Source organism: Trichomonas vaginalis, chromosome II, assembly GCF_026262505.1.
Source record: "Trichomonas vaginalis G3 chromosome II, whole genome shotgun sequence".
Classification (NCBI taxonomy): Eukaryota; Parabasalia; order Trichomonadida; family Trichomonadidae; genus Trichomonas; species Trichomonas vaginalis.
The window spans coordinates 12125693-12153460 of NC_067204.1; the positions used below are offsets into that span (position 1 = coordinate 12125693).

The window sequence follows — 27768 nt, forward strand, 5'->3', positions numbered from 1 at the left end:
CTTTAAAAAAAATAAACTTTATTTTTATTTATTTTTTAATTTTTATTCTTACATAAATGAACAAAAATGGAACAGCTAAAATGAATGATAATCAAATAAGAGCCGAAGGTAGAAGGTTATTTAAACGCTTCTATAACATTCCTGATGGTGTTAATCCTAAAACTCGTAGAAGTTATTTAAATGAAGCCATAGATGCATATGAAGGATTTGACATTTCATCAGAAAGTGAGAGGTTAGCAAGAATGTTAAACGTTAATATTGATTTTTATTATTGTGACCCTCAACCAGAAGACGTAGACATTAACAAGGTAGACTTTCCATTAGTGGAATCAATAATGATAGATCCAGAATTTGAAACAGTAAATATTTTATTAACACAGAGTCCATGTGGAAAACTTCACGCTGACAGAATTACAGACGTTGAAGCACTCACAGGATATAAAGTTTGCCCCTTTTGCAAAGAAGAAGTTATTCTATCCGTGATGATCCAGAAAGGAAAAACCAAAGAAGATTTTTAAAACATTGTGAGAAATGTAAAGAAAATAATGGAAGATTAATTCAAGACGTTCAATTGCAAAACACACAACAACCATATGCACCACATATCACGAAACAGAAGATATATCAATGGCTATTAGCACATAATTTGCAGGAATATTATAAACCAACAAGATATTATATTACTTTTGACTTCGAAACATTAGAGACTAAAGAAGAACTTCAACTTTCTGAATGTGCAACTTTGAACGCTTACTTAAAACCATTTATGGTATCATCAACTGTCAAAATAAAGCCGCAAAGCGGCGAGGACGTAGACCGTGATAAAACATTTACGAGGAATTTTTGCTTAACATCAAGTGATTCGTTCATCTCTGATTGGATTGAATTTTTATTTTCAACCTGTTCATTAGTTGCTAAATCAAATATTGAACAATATGAAGAATTAATGAATACATTAAATGAGAAACAAAAGGAAGCAATGAAAGAGCTTTTAGATGAAGAATTTAATAAAGTGAATATCATTGGTTTTAATTCGGGAAAGTTTGATTTAAATTTAATTCTTCGTGATTTAAATACTGCAAAATGGAAGATAAAATCAATGCTGGGTTCTTCTTCTCAATTTAAGCAAGTCATAGTAAAGAAAACAAACTGTCCATATGAATTAAGATTTATTGACATCAGAAATTATATAGCGGGTGGAACATTAGACCAATTCACTCAAGATTTCGGAAACAATAAATCACGTGTTAAATCCTTTTTCCCTTATCAATTCATCACATGGGAGAATTACGAAGATGAATTATATAAAAAGGAACCATTCACTCAAGATTCATTTTATTCAGCATTAACACAAGAAACAATATCCGATTCAGATTATCAAATATATCTCAATGATGCTAAAAATTTTGAGAATAGATTAGAATATTTTATTCATTATTGCAATAAAGACGTTGAAATTATGATTGACCCAATTGATAAAATTATCGAAGAAACATTTGTTTATAAAATTGACATGCTTCATAATCTTTCTTTATCATCGAATGCATCAATGATTCGTTACGCGTTAGCATATAAGAACTTCAATCCTAACGAAACATATCCAGAAGAAGAAAATGTGGAATCAAGTTTTGAATTAACAAAAAAGTATTGGAAATATAAAATTGATTCATATAAGAAACAAGATGAAAAGGCGAAAAGAGATACCAAAAACAATGTTTCAATGGATGACTATCAATACTATCACGATTTAATCCTTTCATCTAAATGCAAAATGTGTGGTAAAGCGTTTACATATGTAAATAAACCAACATTGGATAGAATCGATAATGAAAAACCACATACCAAAGAAAATTGTCAGTTAATGTGTTGTTATTGCAATGTCGTAAAATCAAATAAAGATGAAGATGTTCAACGTTTAAGAATCAATTTAAGAAATTATGCATTAAAAAATAATTTACCAATGACTTTAGATTCAGTTGAAGCTTATCACATTCTCCGTAATGGAATTACTGGTGGTCTATCAAATGTTCAACATCGTGTTAATCTTAAAGGAATCACGCACATTAATAAACTTTCATATAATCCAGAAACTAAAACTGTATCAAATGAGGACACCACCAACATTATGACTCATTTCGTTGGAGTTGACTTTAATTCATTATATCCTTCATCATTTTCATCTAATCCTCATGATTTCATTCAATATACTGACCATAAAATGTATATGCCGGGAAGATTGAATGGTGTTATCATTTGTGATACAGCAACAAAGAAAGCAAAAGCACTGGGAATATTAAGAAGAAAAATACTTTATTCGTGGCTGAAGTAAAGGGTCACATTGATGAAAAATACATTAATGATTACATAAACTTTTTACCGATAATAAGAAACTTAGATATTATCACAGATGAAAAAACAATTGGCAGTTTTATGTATAATTACATGAAATCAAACAATCTACCAGTTGACCAGAAACAGAGAAAATTAACTCAGTTAGCATCAACACACAACCAATATCAACCATTTTCTTCTTATTATCTTTGGTATCTAATAGACAGATTTCATTTTATCATTGATGACATTCAATCAATTTTAACATTTACTAAAAACACTTGTTTTAATGAATTTGCGAACAAATTTATGAACGAAAGACAAAAGGCTGAATTAGAAGGAAATAAAGGAAAAAGTTTATTTTGCAAGATTTCACTTAATGGATCATATGGTTACGATGCAATGAATACACAAAATTACGCAAAGACTAAAATAATGAATGCACAGAAGCACGCGTTGCATGTATGTCAAATAAGTTTAAAAACATAAGAGAAATAGGTGAAGATACATATCAAGTGATGCTTAAAGATAGATTTTATAGATGTGATACATGTTTACAAGAGGCATTCTTCACTTTAGATAATGCTAAATACTGGTATTTGGTTTTCATTTATGATTTTATGTATAAATGCATGAATGTTAATCGTTTTCATTTCATTGAAGGTGATACTGATTCATCTTATTGGGCAATCGCTGGCGACCCAAATCTTCCTAACACTCAAGCATTTCAAGCAATTGTTACCGATAAACAATTTTATGATAAAAACATTTTCAAATTCGCACCATTTGATTTCTTCTGTTTTGATGAGAAATTTAAACCTAAATTAAAGAATAAAGCTGAAGAAAAAGCACATGAGAAGAAGTTATTGGGTTTAGCAATTGAGAAACAAGGTGATAACATGGTTGCTTTATGCCCTAAATGTTATACATCATTCAACGATTCAATTGATGGAAGTGATTTTAAAAAGATTGCACAAAAAATGAAAGGTGTTAGTTTACGACAAAATAAACAATTAACACCTAAAAATTATTTGGATATAATAAATGATAAATTGATATTTGATGGTCAGAATATTAATTTACAACTTATAAATGGGTCAATGACTCGCTTAACAATTGGTAAGACTGCATTAACAGGAGCACACACTAAGGCTGTATGTTGTGAAAATGGATGTTGTATGCCATTTATTTAAAAGAATTTATTTTTTATTTTTAATGAAATGCCACAGAAGAGACAAAAGGAACCGTTAATGATGGTTTTGATACTATGATTCAAAGAGGCGGGCACCCTTAAAACATTGATTTTATTTTTATATAAATGAATAACACAGATTTAAAAATTTTAATTGATGATTTAGTATTTAATCAAAATTTTCTTAATTATTATGATTTAAAAGCATATCTCCAAAAATATAATAATAATATAACGGGTGATGATATGGAATATTATTATCCATATTATAAAAATGAAATTTTGAAATATCATAATAAAATAATTTCTGAAATTAAAGACAAAATTAAAAATAATGAATATATAAAGGGAAAAACTAAATCACAGCTTAAACAGTTGAAAGATTTCAAAAATAAAGTATTAGCAGAAGAAGATATTGATGAATTATATAAATTATATAATCCTGAGCCACAAAAACCAAAGGTGCAAAACGCCCAGGTCCTTCAGACCATAAATGATGCACAAGCTTTAATTTATGATTCATTAGTTAAACCATATTCAGCCCGACTTTTAAATGAAGATCAACTTTTGGAATTCATCCTTCAACATAAACTCGAAGCGGGAAAGTATATCAAACCTTTATATACAGCATATTTAAAACAAATGAATAGAATACATCCAGAATTAATGAAGGAAGGAATGAAATCCAAAATCAAAGCAGATAAAATTAAACCACTTGCAACACCAAAACCTCCAACGACAGTACCTCCTCCTTCAGTTAATCCTTCATCATTCACTTTATTATATCCATTTCAAACATTTAAGAAGCAAAAAGATTTTAAAAAGGATTTCAAGATATTAAATAAACCAATTGACCCGAAAATTCAACCGTTAAAGGAAAAATTTAGTCGACCTTCATTTGCTCCATATCCATATTCATACGAAATCGATCATCTGGAATATTCAAAAGGAAACGTTACTTATTTATTTGCCATTAACATTAACACTAGATATTTATATTGCATTCCGGTGAAAGGGAAAACAGAACAGGAAACAAGAAGAGCTATTCAATACTTACTAGATCATGAAAGAGTAGATAATATCAGGGGTGATGGTGATAAAGGATTTCAGGCAGCTATGACTCATTATTTCCCACAAATTAATTTTTACTTTTCATCCTCTCCATATACGTTTCATAATAAAATAGTTGATGCGGTAATGAGAACTCTTAGAGATGCGTTAGGGGTTAATGGTCAGATATACTGGGATGGAAATCATGACTCCATCATACAGCAGTTAGTATATTATTACAATAATACATGGCATAGAACTATAAACATGAAACCAGTGGAAATGAAAAATGATATTTCAAAAGAATGGGAATATATTAGATAGCAAATGGAAAGGTTGAATGATGTTAAACGTGAACAAATTAATTCGGGCTCATGAATTTTAAACAAGGAAATAAAGTTTTAATTCATCTCGATTATGGAAAAACTGATAAATCAATGACAAAAAGAAGACGAAGATTTGACACAATAGCTGAATTTGTTAGATATATTAACGGCAATGCATTAGTTGAAGTTGACAATAAATTAATAGAAATTCCGATTTATTTTATTACTCCATTATATTTAAATAATATTTAATTTTTTTTATTTCGTAAGAAATGAGTGACAACAAAGCAGTCAAGAGTCCAGACGATGAATATAAAAAGAAACTAAACAGAATTAAATCAAAAATATGCTATTACAAAAAGAAGCCACAATGCGGTGGGGTTGATGCCGATAAAACTAATGGAACTGAAAACGATAAAGAAATAATCGAAAAATTAGAAACTTACCGTTCAATCCTTAAACTGAGTGAAGCAAAAATAAAAGAATTTAATAGAATAAATAAATTGATTGGAAGAGATGAATTTAATAAAGATGAATTTTTAAACTCAATCCAAATTTAATTTTTATTCCTCTTTGACAACATCTCTCTTTCCATCATTACTGCATAACCGCATTTTCTCAATTTTAGTGGTTTGTTATTTTTAACATGTTCTTGCATCATTTTTATCGTTTCCTCCCTTGTTATGATTCGTGGTAAATTTTGAGCTTGTGGGGTATTCATTTATGATAAAAATAAAAATTTAAATTATGCCGTTCTAAAGTTTGTGACAACATGACATTTTGACAACAGTCCCGGAAATGATTTGTCATGACTTCATCGTAATGAGTGTAAATGACCCAAAAATAAATGTTTACGTTAATGGTTTCAGGTTATTCAATAATTAATTATTTTTGAATAACTGAAGGTGTCACTACGTCACCATGTGTCACTCGGTTATTTAACTTCTCTGAAAAAATGAGACAACATGACATTTTGACAACACAGGAGGATTAATGAGGAAGGCATTTATGAATTATTTTTGAATAACTGAAGGTGTCACTACGTCACCATGTGTCACTCGGTTATTTAACTTCTCTGAAAAAATGAGACAACATGACATTTTGACAAACAGGAGGATTAATGAGGAAGGCATTTATGAATTATTTTTGAATAACTGAAGGTGTCACTACGTCACCATGTGTCACTCGGTTATTTAACTTCTCTGAAAAAATGAGACAACATGACATTTTGACAACATCACAGGAGGATTAATGCAAAAATAAATTCCAATCATACTTTATACTGCCTCATTTACAGGTATTTCATCGTCAGTAAATGAATCCTCATTATCGTTTGGTTCAACCTGTTTATATAATCCTTTCATTTCTTCTTTCAAAACATAACACCATGTTTGTTTACCATCTATTCTTACCTGTTTCTTATCACATTTATCCTTAATGCTCATTTGGAAATTCTTGTCTTTCATGTCTGATGGTTTGCAGAATAGCGCATTTTTACATGTCATACCTGCACACAATTCATCATAATGTGTATTTATCCATACATCTAAAGGATTTGTTGATAATTCTATTAAATCTTGTTTGGCTTCAGTCATCGGTATGATTCGTACATTAAATGATGAAAGGTCGTAATTGATAAAATATGTTAAAAGGTTATCATAAAATTCCTTTGTGCATGAATCCATTAAATTCTTGAAGTAATCAAATTGACCCTTAAATTTACCATTTACTCTTAAAACTACGTATCTTCTGTCTCCAACTTCAATTTTGACGGGGTAGACGTTATTAGTTACGAAAATGAAATTGGCAACATTCTGAGCTGTTCTTCTGGGTTGATTCTTTTCATTAATTCTAATCTCATTATCCGTAATAATTGATTTCAAAGCGTTGAAGTTTGCGAGTCTATCTTCACCTACATTCTTGAGTTCATTAAGTACAAGAAACATTTTATTTTCAACTACTGAGTTGAAATTACCCGTTAGCTCACTTATTTCGGTAATGTTTTTACATGAATAACCAGCGAGAAGTTCAGAAATAATATCTGTAAATCTGTTTTTACCTGTTCCCTGAAGTCCTTTCAAAATAATTGCTGTTTCATTCTTGATTCCAGGATGTTGAATCATTGATGCAATCCAGCGAGAAGGTATTTATACACTTCATCGTTATTATCACAAATGGCTTCTTTAATGAAATTCATAAACATCTCAATTTTTGAGTAATCAGGCTTTTCAAGAATGTTGTATTTATAACCTGAAACGTTGAGAAAACATCTGGAGAATCAGATTTAAAGCAAACACCCTTAACGGTTAATGAGGATAATTGATTTAGTAGTACATCCCATGCTGTTATGGTTTTACCTTCTTCTTTAAATAATTTAATCATTTTGAGTGACTCTTTCATGTTTGATTGAAGAACGAATGATATTTGATTCATTTTGTCGTGTATGTTGTAATCTTTCTGAATGAAATATTTGTTTCCACAATCTACAAAACGGATTACACGTGATAAATCCTCAATTACTTCAGAACTGTTTTTATACTGATGATTTTCAGCCTTGCGTCTAATATCTGTTATCAAAAACGAGTCATCAAGTTTTATATCAAATGTTATTTTTGGCTTACGTAATAAAGGTAAAACATATTCATCATAATATTCCTTTTGATAAAGTTTTAGAATCTTCACTAAAACAAATGGAGAAGTCATTAAATGTGCATATCTACTACGTGCTTTTTCAAAATTACTTTTTGCATTTTCAGTTAAATTGCAGAAATTATAAACGTTATCGTATGCTTCATTAATTAAATGATTAGGTAACGAATTAATTAGCTTGAAACAGTGTGAATAATGTAACTTCTTTTTCTAAATTCATGTTTCCACCATCATTATGTACTTCAAAATCACAGATGCCATCAACTATGCTCTGGGCAAGTTTATCGTCAATGTTTACATCTTTGTTTTCATTCATTATACTCTTTATTTCTTCGTTCTTCTGTTCAACTCTTACCTTAATATTCAAATCATTTAATATATCATTCACTGTTCTGGTTAATGTTGAGTCATAACTTCCACGAATGAATGAGTATGTATTGATTGGTTCTGTTGCATTCTTGCGAACTCTTGAATCAGCCATAACCACTAATGAACGCTTTGAATCATCCATAGAAGTCATGATATCAATATCATAATCATTGCAGGAATAACATTTAATCATTCTGTTCGAAACTGCATAGAAGAAATTAGTGTTGCAATAAATGTGAAGACCTCCTGAAGCGGTTTTAACGATAACATCTTTATCCGAAAGTTTTGATAGAATGTCTTTTCTAACTGTTTCTTTAAGTTCATCATTGTATGATTTATTGATATCAACATCTATAATCGTTAAATTTGAAATTTTATTTACTAATAAAGCCACACCAGTTTTCCTTCCTCTTCCTCCATCATGTTTGAGGTAGTTATGTAAATCAATCTTGTTTTCACCAATTCTTTCGTTGAGGGTTTTAGTTTCTGCCACAACTAATTCCTCAGCTAATGAATCAATAACTTGTTCATCAGAAATGATGAAGTTGTTGTTGTTGTTTGTTGCTGTCATTTATATAGGAATAAAAAAATAAAAATAATTTTAAAACTAACTTTATTTTTGGACTGCATCATATTTTCGTAAATGTTGTCTAAATGTCATGTTGTCTCATTTTTTCAGAGAAGTTAAATAACCGAGTGACACATGGTGACATAGTGACACCTTCAGTTCTTCAAAAATAATTAATTATTGAATGACCTGTGTTGTTGTCTAAATGTCATGAGTTAAATAACCGAGTGACATAGTGACACCTTCAGTTATTCAAAAATAATTCATAACTACCTTCCTCCTGTGTTGTTGTCTAAATGTCATGTTGTCTCATTTTTTCAGAGAAGTTAAATAACCGAGTGACACATGGTGACATAGTGACACCTTCAGTTCTTCAAAAATAATTAATTATTGAATGACCTGAAAACATTAACATAAACATTAACGTAAACATTAACGTAAACATTAACGTAAACATTTATTCTGTAGTTCATCCATTACTTCATTACCTAATTAATTACAGACATAAAATAATTTTAGTTCATTCAATAAACACGGTACCATGCGAATACAGTCACAAATGGTGGCATGTAATCTTTACCGAGCCTGTTGGATTTGTTGTGAAAGTGTGTGAATGATTTCCTGTGGTTCCACAGAAAATACCTGCGCTTGAATCTACTGGGTCGCTTGAAATATCATATCTATCCATTCCCTGTCTATCCGAACCTGCTGCAAGATTTCTATAACCTCTTTTTGTTATTGAATGTGAATGATTACCTGTTGTGTTTGTAGTTCCCGTATGAGTGTGCGGTGGAAGGTTTGCTTCAGTAATTTTCTTCGAACCTCCTGTTTGCTTTGAAGAGTTAGCACAGTATAAGAATTTATCTACAATCTGCTTCCACGTACCGAAACCCAGAACTGTTGCTGGATTTGTTGAGTTCATTGACGTATAAATAGAACCAATGGGGTAAATCATCTCAAGAATTGTTATTTAATCCATTATGAATATTGAATTTATTATATAATATTGAATTTGGGTGAGTATTTAAAACTGGTCTTGTTATCAATATTAACGTATTATTTGAAAATTGCTTTTCTAACATCTTGAAATTTTGTGATTTTCAGACCAGTTTCTTCCATCACTACTGATATTTACTAAATCACCACATCCTAAAGCAATAAAATGAAATACCATAATCATATAAAAATAAAATTTGTAAATCTATAATTTCGAGTAAGTTTTGGAGTGAATGAATAAACCAATTCCCAATTTGATAAATCTTGTGATAAATAAATATGTCTGTTATAACTTACAGGATATGAATAGACCATTTCACCTGAAACGAGAACATAAACATTTGATCCATAACATAAAGCTTCAATGTCTCCATCAGCTTGAAAAATTTGTTCAAATTGACCTTGTGGTATTGAAGATGATCTATATATTTTATCATTTTGTAGGATAAAATACATGTTGTTAATGTAATACCACTTACTTGTATAATCAATTTTCAAATCTGATGACATCATACTAAACATATAATAATTTATCCCATCCTCACTAATGAAAATTTGATTGACTTCATAAATTAGTACCCATTTATTATTAACGCATCTAATAGGATTATTTGAATATTTAAATTTAGCATCTTGATTTAAATTACATTTGAACCATTGGATACAATCGAATGAATAACAAGGGTAAAAATCATCTCCAACCGTTATCATTCCCATAAATTTACCGTTATTATATTCAACATATAAAATTATTGGATTAATGATTGGCTCTCGTGTATCAGGATTCAAAACAGATGGAGTAAATGATTCATAGTTTTTAAAATCATTTGTTTTAAAATAATAAAGCACTCCAGCTGTATAAAATAAATACATAGTCACTCCATCGAAACATATCCATTCAAAAGAATCTATATCAAAGGTTTTATCTGATGATTTCATAAAATTTAAAAATGGTGGAGTAAAATAGACCTCTGATTGTTTTATTTCTTCATTAACAAATGATATATTAGCTTTCTTATTTAACTCACTATCCACATATTCCTTATCTGCCTTCTTATTTAACTCATCGTTAACATATTCCTTATCCGCTTTAAGGTCTAAACATCCTGAAACCCATCCTGTATCGGCTTTAGTTTTTAAAATCTTTGATGTCCATTCATGATACCATTCAACCCTTTCTTTAATTTCATTATCTTTTTCATCAACATAAACCAAATTTGCCTTCTTCATTAACTCACTATCCACATATTCCTTATCTGCCTTCTTCATTATGTCGTTTAGGAAACCTTTTATGAATTCCTCATTTAAATTAAATCTTCCAATCTTCAAAACTTTAGGAAATGCATTTAATGCGTAATATCTTTGTTCTTCTGGTGGAATTGATGTTATATCATCCGTTATACCTTTAATTTTTGAATTCATAAATAAAATTTCTTTTATATTTGATATCACTGCACCACCCTTGCAAACGAATTCGAAATGGTCATTTTTCAATACTATCTCCAAATCTCCATATTTCAACCTTTGCGTTTGTTCTGCCGTCTTTGAATTATATGCATATATGGCGTATGTAATGGTCTGAGGGACCTGGGTGCTTTGTGCCTTAAGTTGTTGTGGTTGCTGTTGTTTAATCATTTATTATGATTTAAAAATAAATATTTAATCTGTTATCTCATCACCTATTTTTTCTATTTGAAATTGCCATAATATTTCATTCATGAATTCTAAATCACAATCAAATAGGTCAGTTACTCTAAATTTAATATTTGATAAATCTTTTGAATGAAGAATAAATGAATTCCCGGATAATTGAAACGGATATGATAAAGAAAATGTGTTTAAGTTGATGGATAAAATGTTTTGTATTGATGGGTAAGAGTTAGGGTCTAATGTTTGATGTGAAAATCTCATTGGGGTATTAACTTTATCACATTTGATTAAAATGAAATTGGAACCAGTGTCAGAATACAAAACATCCCCAACATCTTTTTCAAAATTTAATATCCCCAACAATGAACGAAGATGAGGAGTACAAAATTTAATTTTCAGCGGAAATTTAATAAGGTTATTTATTTCATCAAGTTCAAAAAGTTTATCAGGTTTTGATTTAAAATTTTCTTCATACCATACGATAAATGATTCATTTAAATAACTTAAAATCATGTTAATATCCCATTTCGCTATCACATTATTTATATACATATCATACGTTTTTTCAAGGTCATCTTTAATAAATGATATATAATCTGAAGGGTCTAAAAGAATGGGATTAAATTTACCACTCACAGAAACGAGAGTAACATTATAAATTCCGCTAACTGTTAAATTTAATTCACAGCTATTATTCGAAATAATATTGATAATTGACATTTTTATTACGATTAAAAATATGGTAAAGCGTTATTTTCCTGTGATAAATAAAACGAGAATAAGATTACCTCAAGAATTCATAAATTCAACGAATAAGAAATTCATTCATGTTATAAATTTTAGTGTTTTCAGAAAATATGAGTCAATGTCATATTCATCAACAGGTTATATTTCACTTCATTCAAATTTAGTTCAATCAAACCCATATAATGACCATTTCATAAGATTTTCAGATGGTATTAAAAATGTAATTGATAGATTAAAATATGAACAGATTGACAATATCGAATTTTTGGAATTTTGGTTTAAATATCCCGATGGAAAAAAGATTGAAGTTAAAGATAAAGCTGATACTATAACAAAAACAATTACAATGACCGATCCGGATAGTGGGGAACAAAAAGAAATAAAACAAACGATAGAAACCGGTGAAAGGTCAATTATTATTGATTATGATTCAAAGGATTATTATTCGATAATGTTAATGCTTGAATATTAAATAGCCTTAACAAAGAATTTTTCAAGTGATATTTTATATTCATCAACTATTTTATTATAAATATCATTATATGTTAAATGAAGTTCAGTTGTTGTTCCGTTCTTTGATATCTTAATTGTGCTAATATCCTTTATAGGATTTATTTTTGCAACTGTTCCGCAGCATGAAACCTCATCATCTATGAAAAATTGAATCTTAACGTCTGAATCTTGAACATCACAAAGAATGGCGATAATGTGAATTAATGATTCATAAGGTAAAATAATTAAACCAGATTGGTCAATTAAATTTATTATTGAATCATAATTATTAATTATAGGGTGTCCAAAGGTGTGTTTAGCACAAACCTGAATACTGCGAATAGAAATAAACAAGTTACATATATATAAAGTTTATTTAAATATAATAACCATTGGATTCAATCACGCGTTCGCAGCGATCGATCCAGGCTTGAAAGACACGATTTAAATCATCATGAGAAAATTGCTCAAATTGCTCTCTTACAAAATTTTCAAGATCATCTGGACTCGCGAATTCGCGTCCTTCAGCTCTTTTTTAGCGTGCCGAATAAATAAAAGTCAGAGGGTGCAATATCAGGTGAATAAATTGGGTTTGGAACAACTTTGACATTGTTTTCCACCAAGTAATTCATTACCTTATGACTTTTGTGAACTCTTAATTATCAAAATGAATTGCAAACTTTTGTTTTTGTTGTTTGGATTTCTCAAATTCATCAGAATTGATAATTTGAGTAAAACATTGTCAATTAGATACTGAGCATTCATCGTATTAGGTTTTTGAAGAATATCAATTGCGATGATGCCATTCACGCCCCAAAAAACCGACAACATCATCATTGGTGTGTCAATTTTTTCTTCGGGAATGTTTGCGGATTTTCATCCTTCGGGATCCACATGATTTGGCTTCTGTTGCATATTGAAACAAGACTCGTCCCCTGTTACTAAAAAGCGAAACTTCTTGGATTGATACGCACCCAATATAGAGAGGAGCTCTTTCGAAGATTGGACTCTAGATTTTTTTTGAACTGAATTAAGGTTGTGCGGAACCCAACGTGTATACGCTAGTTTGTAGTTCAAATAATTGTGCAGATAATAACTGACTGTTGTACGTGGTATCTTTGTCATCTCCTCTATCCTTCTGAGTGATGCTCTTGGGTCTTCATCTAGCGCTTGAAGAATTGCTTTGATTTTTCTTTGATCCGGCGATTTTTTGTCAATTTTTATGATGGGCGCCTTTTTGTTCATGAGGTGATACATCCTAACATGATACGTTACAGTGGAATAGATAGGAGCATCCATACCGAAGCATTTTACCAATGTCTCGTAGATTTTTTTACAGTCTTTGCATTTTTTTGCAAGAGCGAGGATGTTTTCTTTATGATTCATTAAAAAAATGAAAAAAATCCCGCCAAAATTTCCCGCGAAACCGCCTCTTGTCTCAAAATTCATTTTATATCCCGGCATGGCGCCAAAATACAACATACTCATCATATACATATATTCATATTTTTTATTATATATTTATAATCAGCATATATCTCCTTTAATAGTCTCATATAGAGCGCTGTGCTAAACGCACCTTTGGACACCCTATATTATATCACGGTAAATTTTCATTAATTCTGAATTAATGTCTACTTTATATGGCGCATTGCGACTGGAATCGTAGATTCCTGGGTTCTCGATGTTTGATGAAAGAGGTGGGGGGTATGTTGGATAAGTGGGAATTTCAACAGGTTCTTTACCAGGTTCAGATAAAATGATTGGGTCTCCATCTTCTTTATTTTGCTCCTCCTCTTTCTTTGGTAAGTCACGAGTTAATAAATTGGACTGAGTTGCTGACCTTGTTAATTCAGGACTAACATTAACTTTAACATTTTGAATAATTCGTGATTTATCATCATTTACGTTATAACCAACCGTAATCTCTGCTTTTGCGTTTGTGTTCTTTTGACTTGTGAAACGTCTTCTCATTTATAATTGAATAAAAAAAAGAAAAATATATTTAAAGTTTGATTTAGTTGTTACGGTAATATCCCAAGGTTCATCATTGTTTGCTTATACTTTCTTTGTAACTGCACCAATTATGTTATTGATATTGCTTTGAGTTTCTTCCAGTCTTATTTTATCATTTACAATATCTTTAATCATTTCATTACATGCATTCTTAAAACCATCTGATTTTTCTAATTTACGTCTATCACTTTCTTTAATTAAATCAAAGTTATAACCTTGTTGAGAATAAAGTGGTTTCTTTATCAATTCCTTGAACGCTTCTGAAAGTGAAGATGAAGAAATTCTTGCCACTTGAATTGGTTTAAATTCTGCTTTCATTGCTTCTTTCTGTTCATTGAACACTGGATCGAATAAAGCAACTTTAAAGAATTTCTTAGCTGGAATTTCAGGTCTCAAATTTGCATATTGACCATCAAACTGATTAACATATTGAGGTAATCCATCCGCTCCCTCTTGAATAGCATTTAATTCTTCATTGAAATAAGAATATGGATTATAACGGTATGAATTAATTGGACCATTTTCACCTTCTCCAATGTATTGTTTAACAGCTTTTCCATTTTCATCAAATTGCATAGGATAACGTTCATTATATGCTTTACGTTTAGGATAATCAGTTATAGTTAATTTGTAACCATTTATGACTTTAATATTTCCTTGACCATCAGTAACGAAAACTTCATTTATACCATCAGGTTTTCCATTTGGACCTGTAATGTCTGCTTCGTGTGCTTCCCAATTTGGTCCATGACGTTTGGCATATGCTTGAGCTTCTGGTAATGTTAAAACGTTTCTCATTTGTTTAACATCTTTTTGAAGACCAGCAACAATATGAACTAATTCTTTCATTCCGTCTGGAACTTTCATAGTTCTATTATATGCACCCTTTTTGTTTGTTCCTTATTTTAATGGAACCTGTAGAAGATTTGCTATTTCTGTCATGTTTAATTATAAATAAAAAATAAAAATTAATTATAAAAAGTTAATCAAATTTAACACCTCCTTTATTTAAATCAACTATTATTTTTCCATGTTCACCTAATTGCTGATATTGTGTGTAAAGTTCATTAATGCTCATTGGTAAATTCACTTGATAAAGCATAACGTTCAACTGTTGACGACTAAACCCACTGAAAATGAAAAGGGTGGACAGGTTTGATTTAATGTTTGTGCTTAATGCTTTGAAGTATTGAACAGCCATAAAGAATGAACATTGAATATGTCGACATTGAGTTAATAATTGATTAAAATATGATTTCTCATTTGTTATTAGTTTTGATTTCACTGCATCATCTAGAAAAATGAGTGAATGCAAAAATTCTCTATCAAAATTTGAAATAGAAAGTGTTTCAAATAATTCATCCCGTTGTTTATCAATAATTTTATCCTCTAATCCTTGCTTCTTGATTGTATTATATAATTCTTTATACATTAAAAAGTTTTTTAAATAATCTTCTGCTTCTTCTTGTGATAAATAAATAATTGGAATTTTGATTAAATGCTTTAAAGATTCAAATGTATCATCTGAAGGTGAACCTGAACGGTTGATATAAATTAACACGTGTGAATGGGGGGAAGTGTTAGCAATAATGATAATTTGTTTTAATATCGTTAATGTTTTACCTTTATTTTGTTTACCAATTGCTGCAGTGATTGAATTTAAATAACATTCAGAATATGGAATTTTCATTAATTTTTCCTTAGATAGAGCATTTCTATTATCACTCAATGCTTCATTAATCATATCATCTACGTATGTATTATATACTCCCGCTAATTCTTCATAAGGGGTGGATGAATTTAAATCCATTTAATCAAAAATAAATTTATAATTTTAAACATTTCTATTCATCAATATTTCATCATATGAACTTCTATATTGTGGTGGTGTACCTGTTGGATGATATTTCAAACCTTCGTCCGGTGTCCATGTCCAATATGTAGTCCTAGTAAACCAAACCTGAGGAGGATTTGTCACCTTTGAACAGTAAGTGTCATTTTCACCCTGAATGATTGGATAAGCTTTCACTTGTACTGTAACTTGTGAGTTGAAAGTTTCTAATCCATCAAAGAATATACCCGCTCCATCACGTTGAACTGGAATAGTGCATAAGAATGAAGTTTGGTCTTTCCATGTTCTAGCTAATGGCGTGCCATTATCATCATTCAGTGGTCTAGTTAATGAGTCCTCGTATTCTTCCGTGCATTCATTCACTCCATCTAAATCAGAAGCTTGAAGCATACGTGTAAAGAATATGTCACCCACTGTGGTCATCGCTTGATCGGGGAAGTTTCTGGAATCTATAGTGACCTGAAGACCTCGAAGCATTGGATTTTCTAAAACTGTTCTTTGCATTGCATTCTTCGGAAATGCTAACACAACATCTGTAACATTATGAAGAGCGTATGAGAAATCTGAGCTGATACCTTCAGGAGTGATGCAACCTCCATTTAGTGAACGAACGTCAATATGTTGAGCTGGAATCATGAATGGATCTTCCTTACTGAATAAACGTGGTATTGCTTTAACTGATTCTTCAATTAAACCATATCCTGGTGTAATGCATTTATCCTCTAAAACTTCCATCTTTGTGCATGAAATAATAACGTTATCAACTGTTGCGTCAGCAGATGTAGTGGCTAAGCTTGTAATTAATTTGGCAGGAAGTCCGATTTGTTGGAATTTGCGATCATATTTATAAACATGATTCATAATCTTTTCATAATTTTCATCAGTTATCTTTTCATAAACGTAATTTTGTAAATCAGCAACTCTTAACGGGTCAACCTGACAAAATACTAAAGTATCCCTGAAAACATAATATTTAAGAATGATATCACCAAATGATTTAGGATAATCATCGAACGCCTGAAATGCTAACAAATCATTTACCGGAATAATCATATCAAAAGTGACATCAACTTCTTCATTTGCATTCTTGAAAACTTCTGAAGGGTCAATATATTTACCACATACTGAGTTATCATATTTTTGAACATTATTATATAACGAATGAACAAACTTTTTAACTTTCCTTTCTGATTTTGGTTTATATGTTGCAAATGCGAAAGATTCACGGGCGCAATCCATCTGAAGATAACCGGCATCACTTCTTTCAGTTTCTACTTCTAATTGTTTAAAGCTTTGATTTGATGATTTGTAACCAACGAATAAACGCATGCATTTAAAAGCGGCATCACATGTGAAAGCTTTATTTGAAACTAGAGTTGCTTTAACTTTGCGTTTAATATATGTGTCACCTAATTGGTTCACATCATGAGCCGGATTTGTAATTCTTAAATGAGTTTGTTTATCATCAAAATATGGAGCATCAGAGTCATAGCATGAACTTTCAAGTTCTCTATAATATCTTCTACCGTCATTCTTTGCGAATATTTCATTTATCTTTTCGAATGAATGAAACACATTTCCATTAATCGGTTTAGTGTTTGGCACCAAATAGTTAGTCGTCATTTATTAATAAATAAAAAATCAAAATTAAAAGATGAAAATGAATTTTTAATTTTAATGAAATAATCAACTATGGCTGCAGGTATATTTAAGAAACTGTGGGATAAAGTAAAAAGAGGAGCGCATAAAGTTTGGGAAACAATGAAAAAAGGGGCAAATTGGATATTTAAGAATAAAGAAGCAATTAGTGACGTTGCTGAATCAATAACGCCAAAAGCTGCCCCAATAAGAGAAATTTTAAATAAAGGAGAAAAAGTTTATCAAAGACTACAACCGATACTAAGATAAAAATAATATTTATTTATTTTTCCACTATCTACCCCCTATTTTATTAAGTATTCCTTCAGCTATTCCACCAATTGCGTTACCTGCTTGTGCTCCCATTGCCGGATTACCTGCTTTAGTACCTAATACTCCACCTATGATAGTTCCTGCCGTTTTCGCTACTGGTGCCAAAAAGTTTGCAACGGGTTTAATAATCTTTTGATGAACCCAACCCGCAGCTTTCTTAATTCCTTCCCATAATTTTTTAAAGAATCCTGCCGCCATTTCTGATTTAATATTAATTAAAAAATATATTTCATCACTTATATTCTAATTTTTATTTAATGATAAATGAAACCAATTTTAAAAATAAATGAAACAGAGGAGGAAGAAATAAATGAAAGTGAAAATGTTCAACAAAAAATAAACGTTGTTAAACCAATTACTGAAATAAAATTTTTTTCATCTGTTGAAGAATTTAATGACTATTATGCTAACAATAAAAAATTATTTGAAGAATTGACAACGTGTAAATTGAATAAAATGTTTAAAGTTGATGGATTCAAAATTTCAAAAATAAAAGGAGTGGTTAGTTTGAAATCTATTCCTCAATCAAGAATCACCTCATTAATGAAAATAGATGATTTAACAAAAAGAATAGAAATTATTGAAGAAAGAATGAATCAAATAATTGATTTCATAAATCATGACTCGTTGAGCCCGGGTCCTTAAAGCCCATCACTGAGTTCAAGGTTATATTCATCAAATATTTCATTATTAAATGCAACTTCTGCTAGTTTATTTATTTTTTCAATACGATCATTTGAAAGTCTATCGTTTAATTTTTTCTGAAGTTTTTCATTTTCTAGTTCTGAAACTTTATTTGGATGATATGTAAATTCATGAAATTCTTTGGCCTCGGTTTTGATCATTAATTTACAAAGAACTTTTGTGGTTGGAATTCGTTTGAACCATTTATTAGTTATATTCGTTATATATTCAATATCTGGAATTAATTCCCAAATTTTTGCATTTTCAATTAATTTATTATCAAATGCAAAAGCAATGGGTTTAATATTATGTTTACCTTTATAATAAACTTATTTACATCTAACATGCACCAATTTATTTTATAACTTTATTAATACTAAATTTTATTTCATACAAAAAGTAAAAATTCATAAGTTATATATTAATTTAATAAATTATATTATCATTTATAATAAAATTTTTCGAAATGCAGATAAATTTTAACATGTTCGAAATGAAACTATTATAAAATATATTCTTTTTATTAATGGTAATATAGGAATTGTAGGAATAAAAACTTTTTATAAATTATTCATAAATTTTTTAAAATCGGTTTCATACAAAATAAAAATAAATTTTCATAAATGTAAGACATGAATTTTTAAAGTTTATTTTTTTTATTTCATTATGTATGGGCTGAGTGTAAATGTCTTACAATTTTGAAAATTTTTTAAATCTTGATTTATTCAAAAACGTAAGAATAAAAACCGTAAGAATCATACATTTTTTACTTCATATGTTAAAAAAAATGATACAAAATCGTTCAATATTGTATGAATTCTTACGTTTACAAAAAAAGTCACACAACCCTTCAACATATACTACTATTTTTTTTTAATTTTAAGAAAATTAATAGCATGTTATTAGACAATAGGAGTGTAATGATATTGACTAAACAGAAATGAGAGAATAGAGATATAATTTTGATAAGCAATATTGCGAACAAATTCTGAAGTAAAATCGCGATCAATAATTGAAAATTACGATCATGTACTGAAAAATGACGATCGAATTGAATGAATAGAATTATATCTAAGAAAAAATAAATTGTATTTAGAAGATGAACAAAGAAAGGTGTATGCTAAAAATCATTTAACAATAAATGGAAATAAAACGAAATTGTTAAAAGAAAAAAATGAAAAGTGTTAAATAATATATTATTTTTTAGTCATAAGAATAAAATATAGTAGTTATAAAAGGAATTAGACTTCATATATCAATTCTTTTTCTCTGTAGATGTGGAACGTTTGCTTTTCGATCTCTTTCGATGAACTTGAAAATATAAGTTATTATCGCTGAGAATCCTTTCCGAAATAGGAGCTTTACGTTTAGGAGGATTGTCGGATGAATTTTGTTTTTTATTGTTTGATTTTGTTGTTATGGAAGATTTTTTCTTATTTTTTTCAGAATTTTGCTTGCTATTAACTGAAACTTGTTTTGACGGCCCAACAATAGCATTTGTAGTAGGAAGAATTCCCAATCACGAGCGCATTTTCGATAATTGTTTTTCAATATGATCAAGAAGGTCCAGCTTATGTTCTAGATTACTAGACATTTGATTTGTAGAAGGATGGTTTTGATTTTCTGGTTCTAAATCTGTAGAGTCTGCAATATTTGAATTTTCGGAGCGAATTGGAGCATCTGAACCTTGATTTGTATCGGCTTGCTCAAAATTAGTTTGAATTGGAGTGGATGAATTAAAATCTGGATGATTTAATGTTTCATTAAATAATGCCATAATTTTTTCTCTTTTTTCATTAATAAACTTAGTGATCATTGTATCTTTATCTGTTAGATCGATCGATTTGAGTATATCTGCATCATGAACTGGAATATTTTCGAACAATGAACTCGATTCTATGGAACCATCTGGAGAAATCTCGTTCTGAGCCAAAGAAAGATCACTTACGTTGTATTGTTTGATAGAAAAAATTGTTTTCTCAAGTTCTTTTTGAAAGCAGTCAAGAATATAATTTTTGTAGCTATCAGTGATAACGGTTTTTATATGGCGCTCGATCTTCTGGTTATTTTTGATGGCGTTATATTTATCTAATTGGATTTGAGATATCTTCTTAATAGCTTCATAAATGTTTGGATGTTTTAACGAAGAAAATTCTGAATGCATACTCTCGAGGCAATCATTAGTGAATATTGCAGTTGCATTATTATATTGAGATATTAAATTGTAGTGCGGCAACCAAACTTTGTTGAAATAATCAATATAATCTTTGATCGAATCAACTTTATTTTGATTAATTATATGCATTGTAAGTACAAATTCTTCATGAGACATGAATGGAGTAATAGAATATAGCTTAAATAAAGAATTTTGTAAAGTATTGAAATTTTTGTATAAAGTGCTACAAGTTTCCTGTGTAAAGCTTGTTTGAAATGAAATAGGCATCCAATTATACGGACTTTAGGGAAAATTTGTTGAAGTGCCTCTGTCATTCCCTTTTCAAAATCACAATGAATTTGAATTAGCTTTGAAAATTGAATACCCTTGACAGTAAAAATATATTCAAATGCCTTCTTATAAGATTCAAATGTGCGGTTTTTCATGAATATAAATAAAAGTGGTAGATATTGATTTGTTGAAGGTTCACAAATCATAATTGTTAGCATCTGTCCTTTTTGAAAATGTTTTGGTGTAATAGTATCCCTATCATCGGTACGGTGGCACTGCGTTCCACCTTACCCAAGATAACGGTTTGACACTTTACGAAACCGGTAACGTATATTTTACAACACAAACGACAACACCAACTTAACCTTAAATATTTACAAAACCATCTGACACATAAACGACTTCACTAACGACTTCACTAACGAATTCACTACCGTCCTCACTAAATAAAAAATAACCTTATTTTTATTTTTAAAATTTTTTATTTCATTACAAAGACATGTCCGACTACATTTACTATGACTCTTTCCCAGAACGTTTCCGTGAACTATTCAAAACTCAAGTAAAACTGAGAAACATGCATTTTAACAAAGACAGACCCATTGACGATGAAAGAAACCCTGAATATATTACAATCCCATATGACGCAAAGTTCATTGCATACATTCCTTATGGTCGCAGAGGAACGAAAACTATTTCAACAAAGAACAAAAATTATTTCTGGAGCGATGAAGAAAATTGCCTTATCTACATAAATGCATACTTAAATAAAGCTACATTGTTGCATGCTAAGTTCGGTCAACGATAGGAATTGAATGGAAATTAATCGTCGAGGAAGTACGATTATGTAAAGTAAAAAAATGTTGTGGGATTTTTAATATTGTATATAATTTTATAATAAAATTTTTGTGAGACATTTTAAGAAGCACATATAATTTTTTGAATTTAAAAATTAAAGTAGTGTTGAATGAATTTATTGATTAATTTAATACGGATATTTCTCAAAATTAATCAAAAATAGGTTTTCAGAGAACTTTTGAGATATCTTTTCAAAATGTCTTTTTGAAAATATATAAGTATTATATCAAATTGAAAAAAGGTATTTATCAAAATTCTAAATTCTTAATAAAAAATAACTTTTCAGAGGATTGTGATTTTGAAAGCATGAGTAATAAGTAAAAAATATCTACGATTTTAATGAGGGAATTGTTCCTTATGAGGTATACATTATAACTATATACCTCATAAGGAACAATTCCCTCTTGATAGCTGGGAAACTTTCTCTGAATAACTTATCATTTGGAGAAAGTTTCCCAGCTATCTATTAGAAACTAAAGGCTGTGAGGCACTAATATATAATCAGTGCCTCATAGCCTTTAGTTTCTTATTAAAAACGAGAAAACTTGTTCGAAATGATAAACAATTTCGAACAAGTTTTCTCGTTTTAAGGAGGGAATTGTTCCTTATGAGGTATACAGTATGAATATATACCTCATAAGGAACAATTCTTTCTTTAAATGGGAGAAACTTTGTCCGAATGTTAAACTATTCGGACAAAGTTTCTCCCATTTGTAGTGGAGATGGAAGGCTTTGAGGTATATTATATTAATATGTACCCCAAAGCCTTCCATCTTTATTGTACAATTTAAAAATTCAGGAAAAATGTAATAAGATTTTTATAAAAATTAAGCGTTTATTCGTAATTGTGTATTCAATGGTTCGGTATTTCTTTGATTTCGAAGTGTCCATCAATCATAACTCTCCAAAATGGCGTTTCACCCTGTTTCCAATGTGGTGTCTCATTGTAACACTCTTCTGGAGTCATGGGGCGAAAACCCTTTTTGGGAAGGGTTTTATGTGGTACTGAGTTGTAATTTTTCCTGAATTTATCAAGAAATTCTTGAATTTGTTTTGCATTTGAAGACCGGCCGACATTTCTTTCAAGAGACGGCCAGAGCCTTTCAATCTTGCCGTTCTGGCGCGGCATATGGGGGTGAGTGTGGCGGATTTGAATGTTGTTTCGCATGAGCCAATTATAAAATTGGCCCATATTCTCTCCCCCGTTGTCGGACCAGAAACAAAATGGCTTTTGATATAAGCCAATCGTTTCTTCGGCAACTCTTGTTGTAGATTCGGAAGATTTATTTGGCAAAATTTTTAAAGCCAACAAAAACCGAGATTTATCGTCTATTATACCATAAACAGGTAACCTCTGTGAACCGTATAAAAAATGAACATCTACATGCCATATGGTATCAGGTTTTGTTGCTTCATATGGCGTATAATATTTTTGAGGGAGGCTGTCACTTTTTGGTTCTTTGATCTCCAAAATACTGTAAATTCTTCTGAGTTTATTGTAGGAAACTGAATAAACATTTTGATCCATGTTTAAACGCCAAAACATCTTTTGGATTCCGCACTTATATTCCTGAAATTTTTGGAGAACATATTGCAAATTTTCAGGAGTAATATCATCTGGTGCCGGACCAGGTTTAACGTTTGGGGGCGTTAAATTTGCATTTGTGTATGCTGCTTTAAGTGTGTTTTTCGAAATTGATCTAAATTCACACTTCATTTCATCCTCGTATGGAACTCGCTTACACGCAATTAAATAATTGAGTTCGCGAGATTCAAGTTTTTCGCGTGTTTGAATTAACCACCAAGAAGGAATGGTTGGTCTACTCATAATAAAAAATGAAAAGCCAAATTCTCTCAAAAAGTTAAGTAGGACCAATTTTTTATAAAAAAATCCAATTCCATTATGAATGTTAATTAATTTATATAATTATTGAATAAATAATTTTCTTTGAGATTATGAAAAGTTCTTTGAAAAGTTATTTTTTCTCATTTTTAAATATTGTATTAGCCTATTTATTTATAATCCAAATTAAATAACTTTAAATTCAATATTTAAAGAATAATTTTGAAGGAATTGAGTTACTTTCCCCGACGATAAAATTGAGAGGTTTACATTTTGACCGAACTTAGCATGCAACAACATATTGTACAAAAGAAGGTTGGACTGGATTTGAGCTCTACATATACGACGACGATGGAAACAGACGTTGTGTATACCCATACGATAATATGTACCATTGTTTTCATCAAGCATTAAACGAATACATAGTCAGTAAGGGTCTCATTCCTGCTGAGTAGAAATGCTTTATTTTTGTTCTGTCATTTATAAAAAAATAAACTTAAAAATTAATGATATCACCACTCCCACACGTATGAAAACATAGCGCAAAAATAAATTTTAGTTGAAAAGGTTAGATCTAACCCGATATCTAACCTCATTTCTACCCTAGCCGCTTTGCGGCTCTGACCCTTTGGGTCTCTTGAATTCATTGCTTTATAACTCTCTTCCTTGGTTTCTTTTTAGTTGCTTTCTTTACATCCGTCTCCAACTTGACTGTCTTTCTTCTTCGTCCGTAATGATACCAGTTACTTCCACCAGTCAATGGGTCAAATGGTCGTTCATAAGAGTTTCCATACATTCCATAGGGACCATATGGAAGAACTACTAGTGGAGAAGAAACATTTTCTTTAGTTCCATCGACTCTATTTAAATGCATTGTTTCACCTTTCATCTGGTCATTAAAGTCTTTTGCGTGTTTTGCAAACTCATCGTCCTTTCCTAAAGCATTTTCTGACTCAGTCGCAACCAAATTGGATGCTTTATTTATGAGCCCTATTTTATTTAATCTTAACTTCTTTGCAACCCAGCCTCCAATCTTTCCTTTATTTGCATCTAATGTCTTCGAAACTCTTCCTCCACTCATTTTATTTACTGCGTCATAAGCTCCAAGTGCTTTTGCTCCAAATGCTAATGCTTTTGTTCCCATTGCGCCTAAAGCTGCCCAAGCTACCATTTACACCATATTAAAATCATCTCTCTTCAATATTATCTCATAAAAGTTCTCGTTACTGGAGAAAGTCAATGAAACATAAGCGTTCTCACGGGCTTCGCCCTCACCGCTTTGCGGTCTATCGAACTTCTTTCTTATCTCATCTATACGCTTCAAAATGTCTGAACAATTGCTAACATCTTCTACAACAGTTATTTCATCACGAATGACCTTCAAGAACAAGCTCATTTAATATGCAATTAAAATCATTTCAATAATGAGTCCATCCTTTCCGTCTTTGGGTAGCACAACATCTTTCATTGAAGAAGGTTCAACAAGTCTTATATTAAACTTACTGACAAAGTTTGTTATACTATAATGCTTCGGCGGCGAATACATATAGTTTGAAAGACATAATATAGATTCTTCAGCAAATTCACTTATACTGGATTTTATAACAATGTTCTCACGAGACCAAATGCCTCCAATTGACAATCTTGTAAGCAATCCTGCTGAACCTTCTACTGTAAACGTCGATGGTAACATTCCACGAAGGTCATCTATTGACATCTTTGAGTCACTGAATTTAAAGATTTTCTTAAAGCAATCGTCATTATCTAACCATGCAATAGCTTTGAAGTTTTCATTCGAATATACATCTGCTTCATTAAATGTAAAACCTGACTTCTTTGCAGAGACGACTTTAAAATCTATTGAGTTTGTTTCAAAATTATATGCTATGGTAACTTCTGAAGGTAATGGATGTCCTTCCGCAGTAAGTTGTTCTCTCACTACCGTTTGAAGCTTTGTGTTAAAAACTTTCATGTCATCTCCTGTATCTAGGTTCACATACACAGCAACAGGAAAATTATCTTGCTTCTCTGTTTCATCATTATACCTCAAAACATTAAAGTTCTTCAATAATATTGTTCTTCCTGCTGGAATACTTCTAACCTGTCTTATTTCAATAGCTTTCTCACCTCCTATATACTCTACCCAGTGTCTTGGATATTCATAAGTATACTGACTTTCTCGAATTTTGGTTGGTTTCATCATAACGTGTTCATAGTATATCTTTATACTCTTGTCAGTTAGACTCGGTGCTATGTTCTGAATATTTCTGACTTGCATTTTTAATGGAGATAAAATGAAGCGTTTACTTCACGACGTAGATGAAGACATGAACGAAACCACCGACAAACTTAACTCTTCTCTCATTCTTCCTTTCAGTAAGGACTATGAGTTCTGTTCAAATGGTGTTTATTTCTATTGTGGAAAGATGGGGTCAGGTAAGACATTTAATCTTATTCGTCATATACTCATAACAGAGCGTTTAGGAAACGACTCTTACTATGACCAAATCATTATATCAGCAACTTCAGACTCTATGGATTCAACAGCGAAAACATTCATGTCAAAAGTTCAAGCCTCTGTCGTTAAAGTTCCAGACAGTGAGCTCATTGAATTTCTTCAACGTTACATTCGACGTAAGAGGAAATATTATGCTATTGTAGAGTTCATACAGTCAGGAATGCAAAAGACCTCTGAGGAGATGGAAAGAATTATTGACAAACACCACTTACGTCAGTACTCAGGAGTTTACGATATGAAACGACTTACAAACTACATTCTGTCAAAACTTTCAAAATACCCCTTCAAAAAATATCCTTCAAACACTCTGCTCGTTTGCGACGACTTCGCCGGAAAAGGTTTAGTTTCAAAACCAGACTCACCATTAGCTAACATCATTACTAAAGTCAGACATTACCACTTAACTGTAGCAATACTAATGCAGACGTGGAGGTTTTTAGCTTTAAACATAAAACGTCTCATAACTGACTTCGTTATCTTTCAAGGTTTCTCACGTTATGATATTGAACTCATTTGGAAACAGTCAGGTATAACATTACCTTTTGAAGAAATTTGGGAAGCATATAAGTCTCTCATCTCTCCTCGTTCATACCTTGAGATTCATATCATGACTAATACCATTAAAGTCAAAAATATTCCATGGGAACGACCAACATTGTTTTAAAGCTTAACCTTCAATTGACTGATGGTAAACAAATTCCATGCATCTCTGTCGCCATTTCTGTTAATATTTTTGCTGTCATTCATATCATTCACTTCTCCATCCGTTAGCTTTTGAGGATATGTGTTAGAATAGCTGTTCTTAAATGAAGGCTTCTCTCCCTTGAGAGCATAAACTCTATAACTTTCTGCATACTTTATGTTTGAACCTCCTGAGCCATCATTGACATAAATTTTTATAGGCTTCCACCCATTGTTCATGTTCCTGCTTCTTCCCTTAGCTCTTTTGTTCAGTAGTTCTACATCTTTGTAAACAGCACATGTCTCAGTGAATTCAACAATATTTTCATTCGTTAGCTTTACATTCAAACCCTTGTCGAGTATATTGTTCATTTCATACATATAAAAGGTTTTTATTCTATATGAAATGAGAAGCAAATCCATCTTAGCTGATGCCGTTAATGTTCCAATTGAACCAACATCAAATGTTGACTCACGAACGACAAACAATATTGTCATAAAGAACTATAGTTCAGAGTGTTTGAAAGAA

At 30.7% G+C, this 27768-nt stretch overlaps 11 protein-coding genes and 4 pseudogenes across 15 annotated transcripts, besides 4 other annotated features; 4 read left to right on the forward strand and 11 right to left on the reverse strand.

Annotated features, from left to right (window-relative positions):
* Window positions 1-16796: part of a mobile genetic element that runs on past the window's edge.
* On the forward strand, window positions 57-2121 carry TVAGG3_0530830 (annotated as a pseudogene). Its single transcript has one exon. A coding segment is annotated over exon 1 (2065 nt).
* On the forward strand, window positions 2711-3524 carry TVAGG3_0530840 (annotated as a pseudogene). Its single transcript has one exon. A coding segment is annotated over exon 1 (814 nt).
* Window positions 5172-5459, forward strand: TVAGG3_0530850 (uncharacterized protein; the record flags this gene model as incomplete). The annotated part of the gene is made up of 1 exon (XM_051237582.1): window positions 5172-5459. The coding sequence occupies one exon, from the start codon at window positions 5172-5174 to the stop codon at window positions 5457-5459; it is 288 nt and encodes a 95-aa protein (XP_051095406.1).
* On the reverse strand, window positions 6708-8488 carry TVAGG3_0530860 (annotated as a pseudogene). Its single transcript has one exon. A coding segment is annotated over exon 1 (1781 nt).
* Window positions 12667-13963: a mobile genetic element.
* On the reverse strand, window positions 12747-13867 carry TVAGG3_0530880 (annotated as a pseudogene). Its single transcript has one exon. A coding segment is annotated over exon 1 (1121 nt).
* On the reverse strand, window positions 14429-15253 carry TVAGG3_0530900 (uncharacterized protein; the record flags this gene model as incomplete). The annotated part of the gene is made up of 1 exon (XM_051237583.1): window positions 14429-15253. One exon carries the CDS (start codon window positions 15251-15253, stop codon window positions 14429-14431), a length of 825 nt encoding a protein of 274 aa, XP_051095407.1.
* TVAGG3_0530910 (uncharacterized protein) lies at window positions 15369-16130 on the reverse strand (the record flags this gene model as incomplete). The annotated part of the gene is made up of 1 exon (XM_001581906.1): window positions 15369-16130. The coding sequence occupies one exon, from the start codon at window positions 16128-16130 to the stop codon at window positions 15369-15371; it is 762 nt and encodes a 253-aa protein (XP_001581956.1).
* Window positions 16797-18170: 1374 nt separating the features above from the next.
* TVAGG3_0530920 (N-acetylmuramoyl-l-alanine amidase family) lies at window positions 18171-18407 on the reverse strand (the record flags this gene model as incomplete). Its single annotated transcript, XM_051237584.1, has 1 exon — window positions 18171-18407. The coding sequence occupies one exon, from the start codon at window positions 18405-18407 to the stop codon at window positions 18171-18173; it is 237 nt and encodes a 78-aa protein (XP_051095408.1).
* Window positions 18408-19757: 1350 nt separating this feature from the next.
* Window positions 19758-21587: a mobile genetic element.
* On the reverse strand, window positions 20413-21225 carry TVAGG3_0530940 (MULE transposase domain-containing protein; the record flags this gene model as incomplete). Its single annotated transcript, XM_001581907.1, has 1 exon — window positions 20413-21225. One exon carries the CDS (start codon window positions 21223-21225, stop codon window positions 20413-20415), a length of 813 nt encoding a protein of 270 aa, XP_001581957.1.
* Window positions 21587-27768: part of a mobile genetic element that runs on past the window's edge.
* TVAGG3_0530960 (leucine-zipper of insertion element IS481 family) lies at window positions 23051-24025 on the reverse strand (the record flags this gene model as incomplete). The annotated part of the gene is made up of 1 exon (XM_001581908.2): window positions 23051-24025. One exon carries the CDS (start codon window positions 24023-24025, stop codon window positions 23051-23053), a length of 975 nt encoding a protein of 324 aa, XP_001581958.2.
* On the reverse strand, window positions 24684-25211 carry TVAGG3_0530970 (protein of unknown function, DUF4107 family; the record flags this gene model as incomplete). The annotated part of the gene is made up of 1 exon (XM_001581909.1): window positions 24684-25211. The coding sequence occupies one exon, from the start codon at window positions 25209-25211 to the stop codon at window positions 24684-24686; it is 528 nt and encodes a 175-aa protein (XP_001581959.1).
* On the reverse strand, window positions 25212-25436 carry TVAGG3_0530980 (uncharacterized protein; the record flags this gene model as incomplete). The annotated part of the gene is made up of 1 exon (XM_001581910.1): window positions 25212-25436. The coding sequence occupies one exon, from the start codon at window positions 25434-25436 to the stop codon at window positions 25212-25214; it is 225 nt and encodes a 74-aa protein (XP_001581960.1).
* On the reverse strand, window positions 25437-26318 carry TVAGG3_0530990 (uncharacterized protein; the record flags this gene model as incomplete). Its single annotated transcript, XM_001581911.1, has 1 exon — window positions 25437-26318. One exon carries the CDS (start codon window positions 26316-26318, stop codon window positions 25437-25439), a length of 882 nt encoding a protein of 293 aa, XP_001581961.1.
* On the forward strand, window positions 26335-27222 carry TVAGG3_0531000 (protein of unknown function, DUF4106 family; the record flags this gene model as incomplete). Its single annotated transcript, XM_051237585.1, has 1 exon — window positions 26335-27222. The coding sequence occupies one exon, from the start codon at window positions 26335-26337 to the stop codon at window positions 27220-27222; it is 888 nt and encodes a 295-aa protein (XP_051095409.1).
* TVAGG3_0531010 (uncharacterized protein) lies at window positions 27219-27737 on the reverse strand (the record flags this gene model as incomplete). The annotated part of the gene is made up of 1 exon (XM_001581912.2): window positions 27219-27737. The coding sequence occupies one exon, from the start codon at window positions 27735-27737 to the stop codon at window positions 27219-27221; it is 519 nt and encodes a 172-aa protein (XP_001581962.2).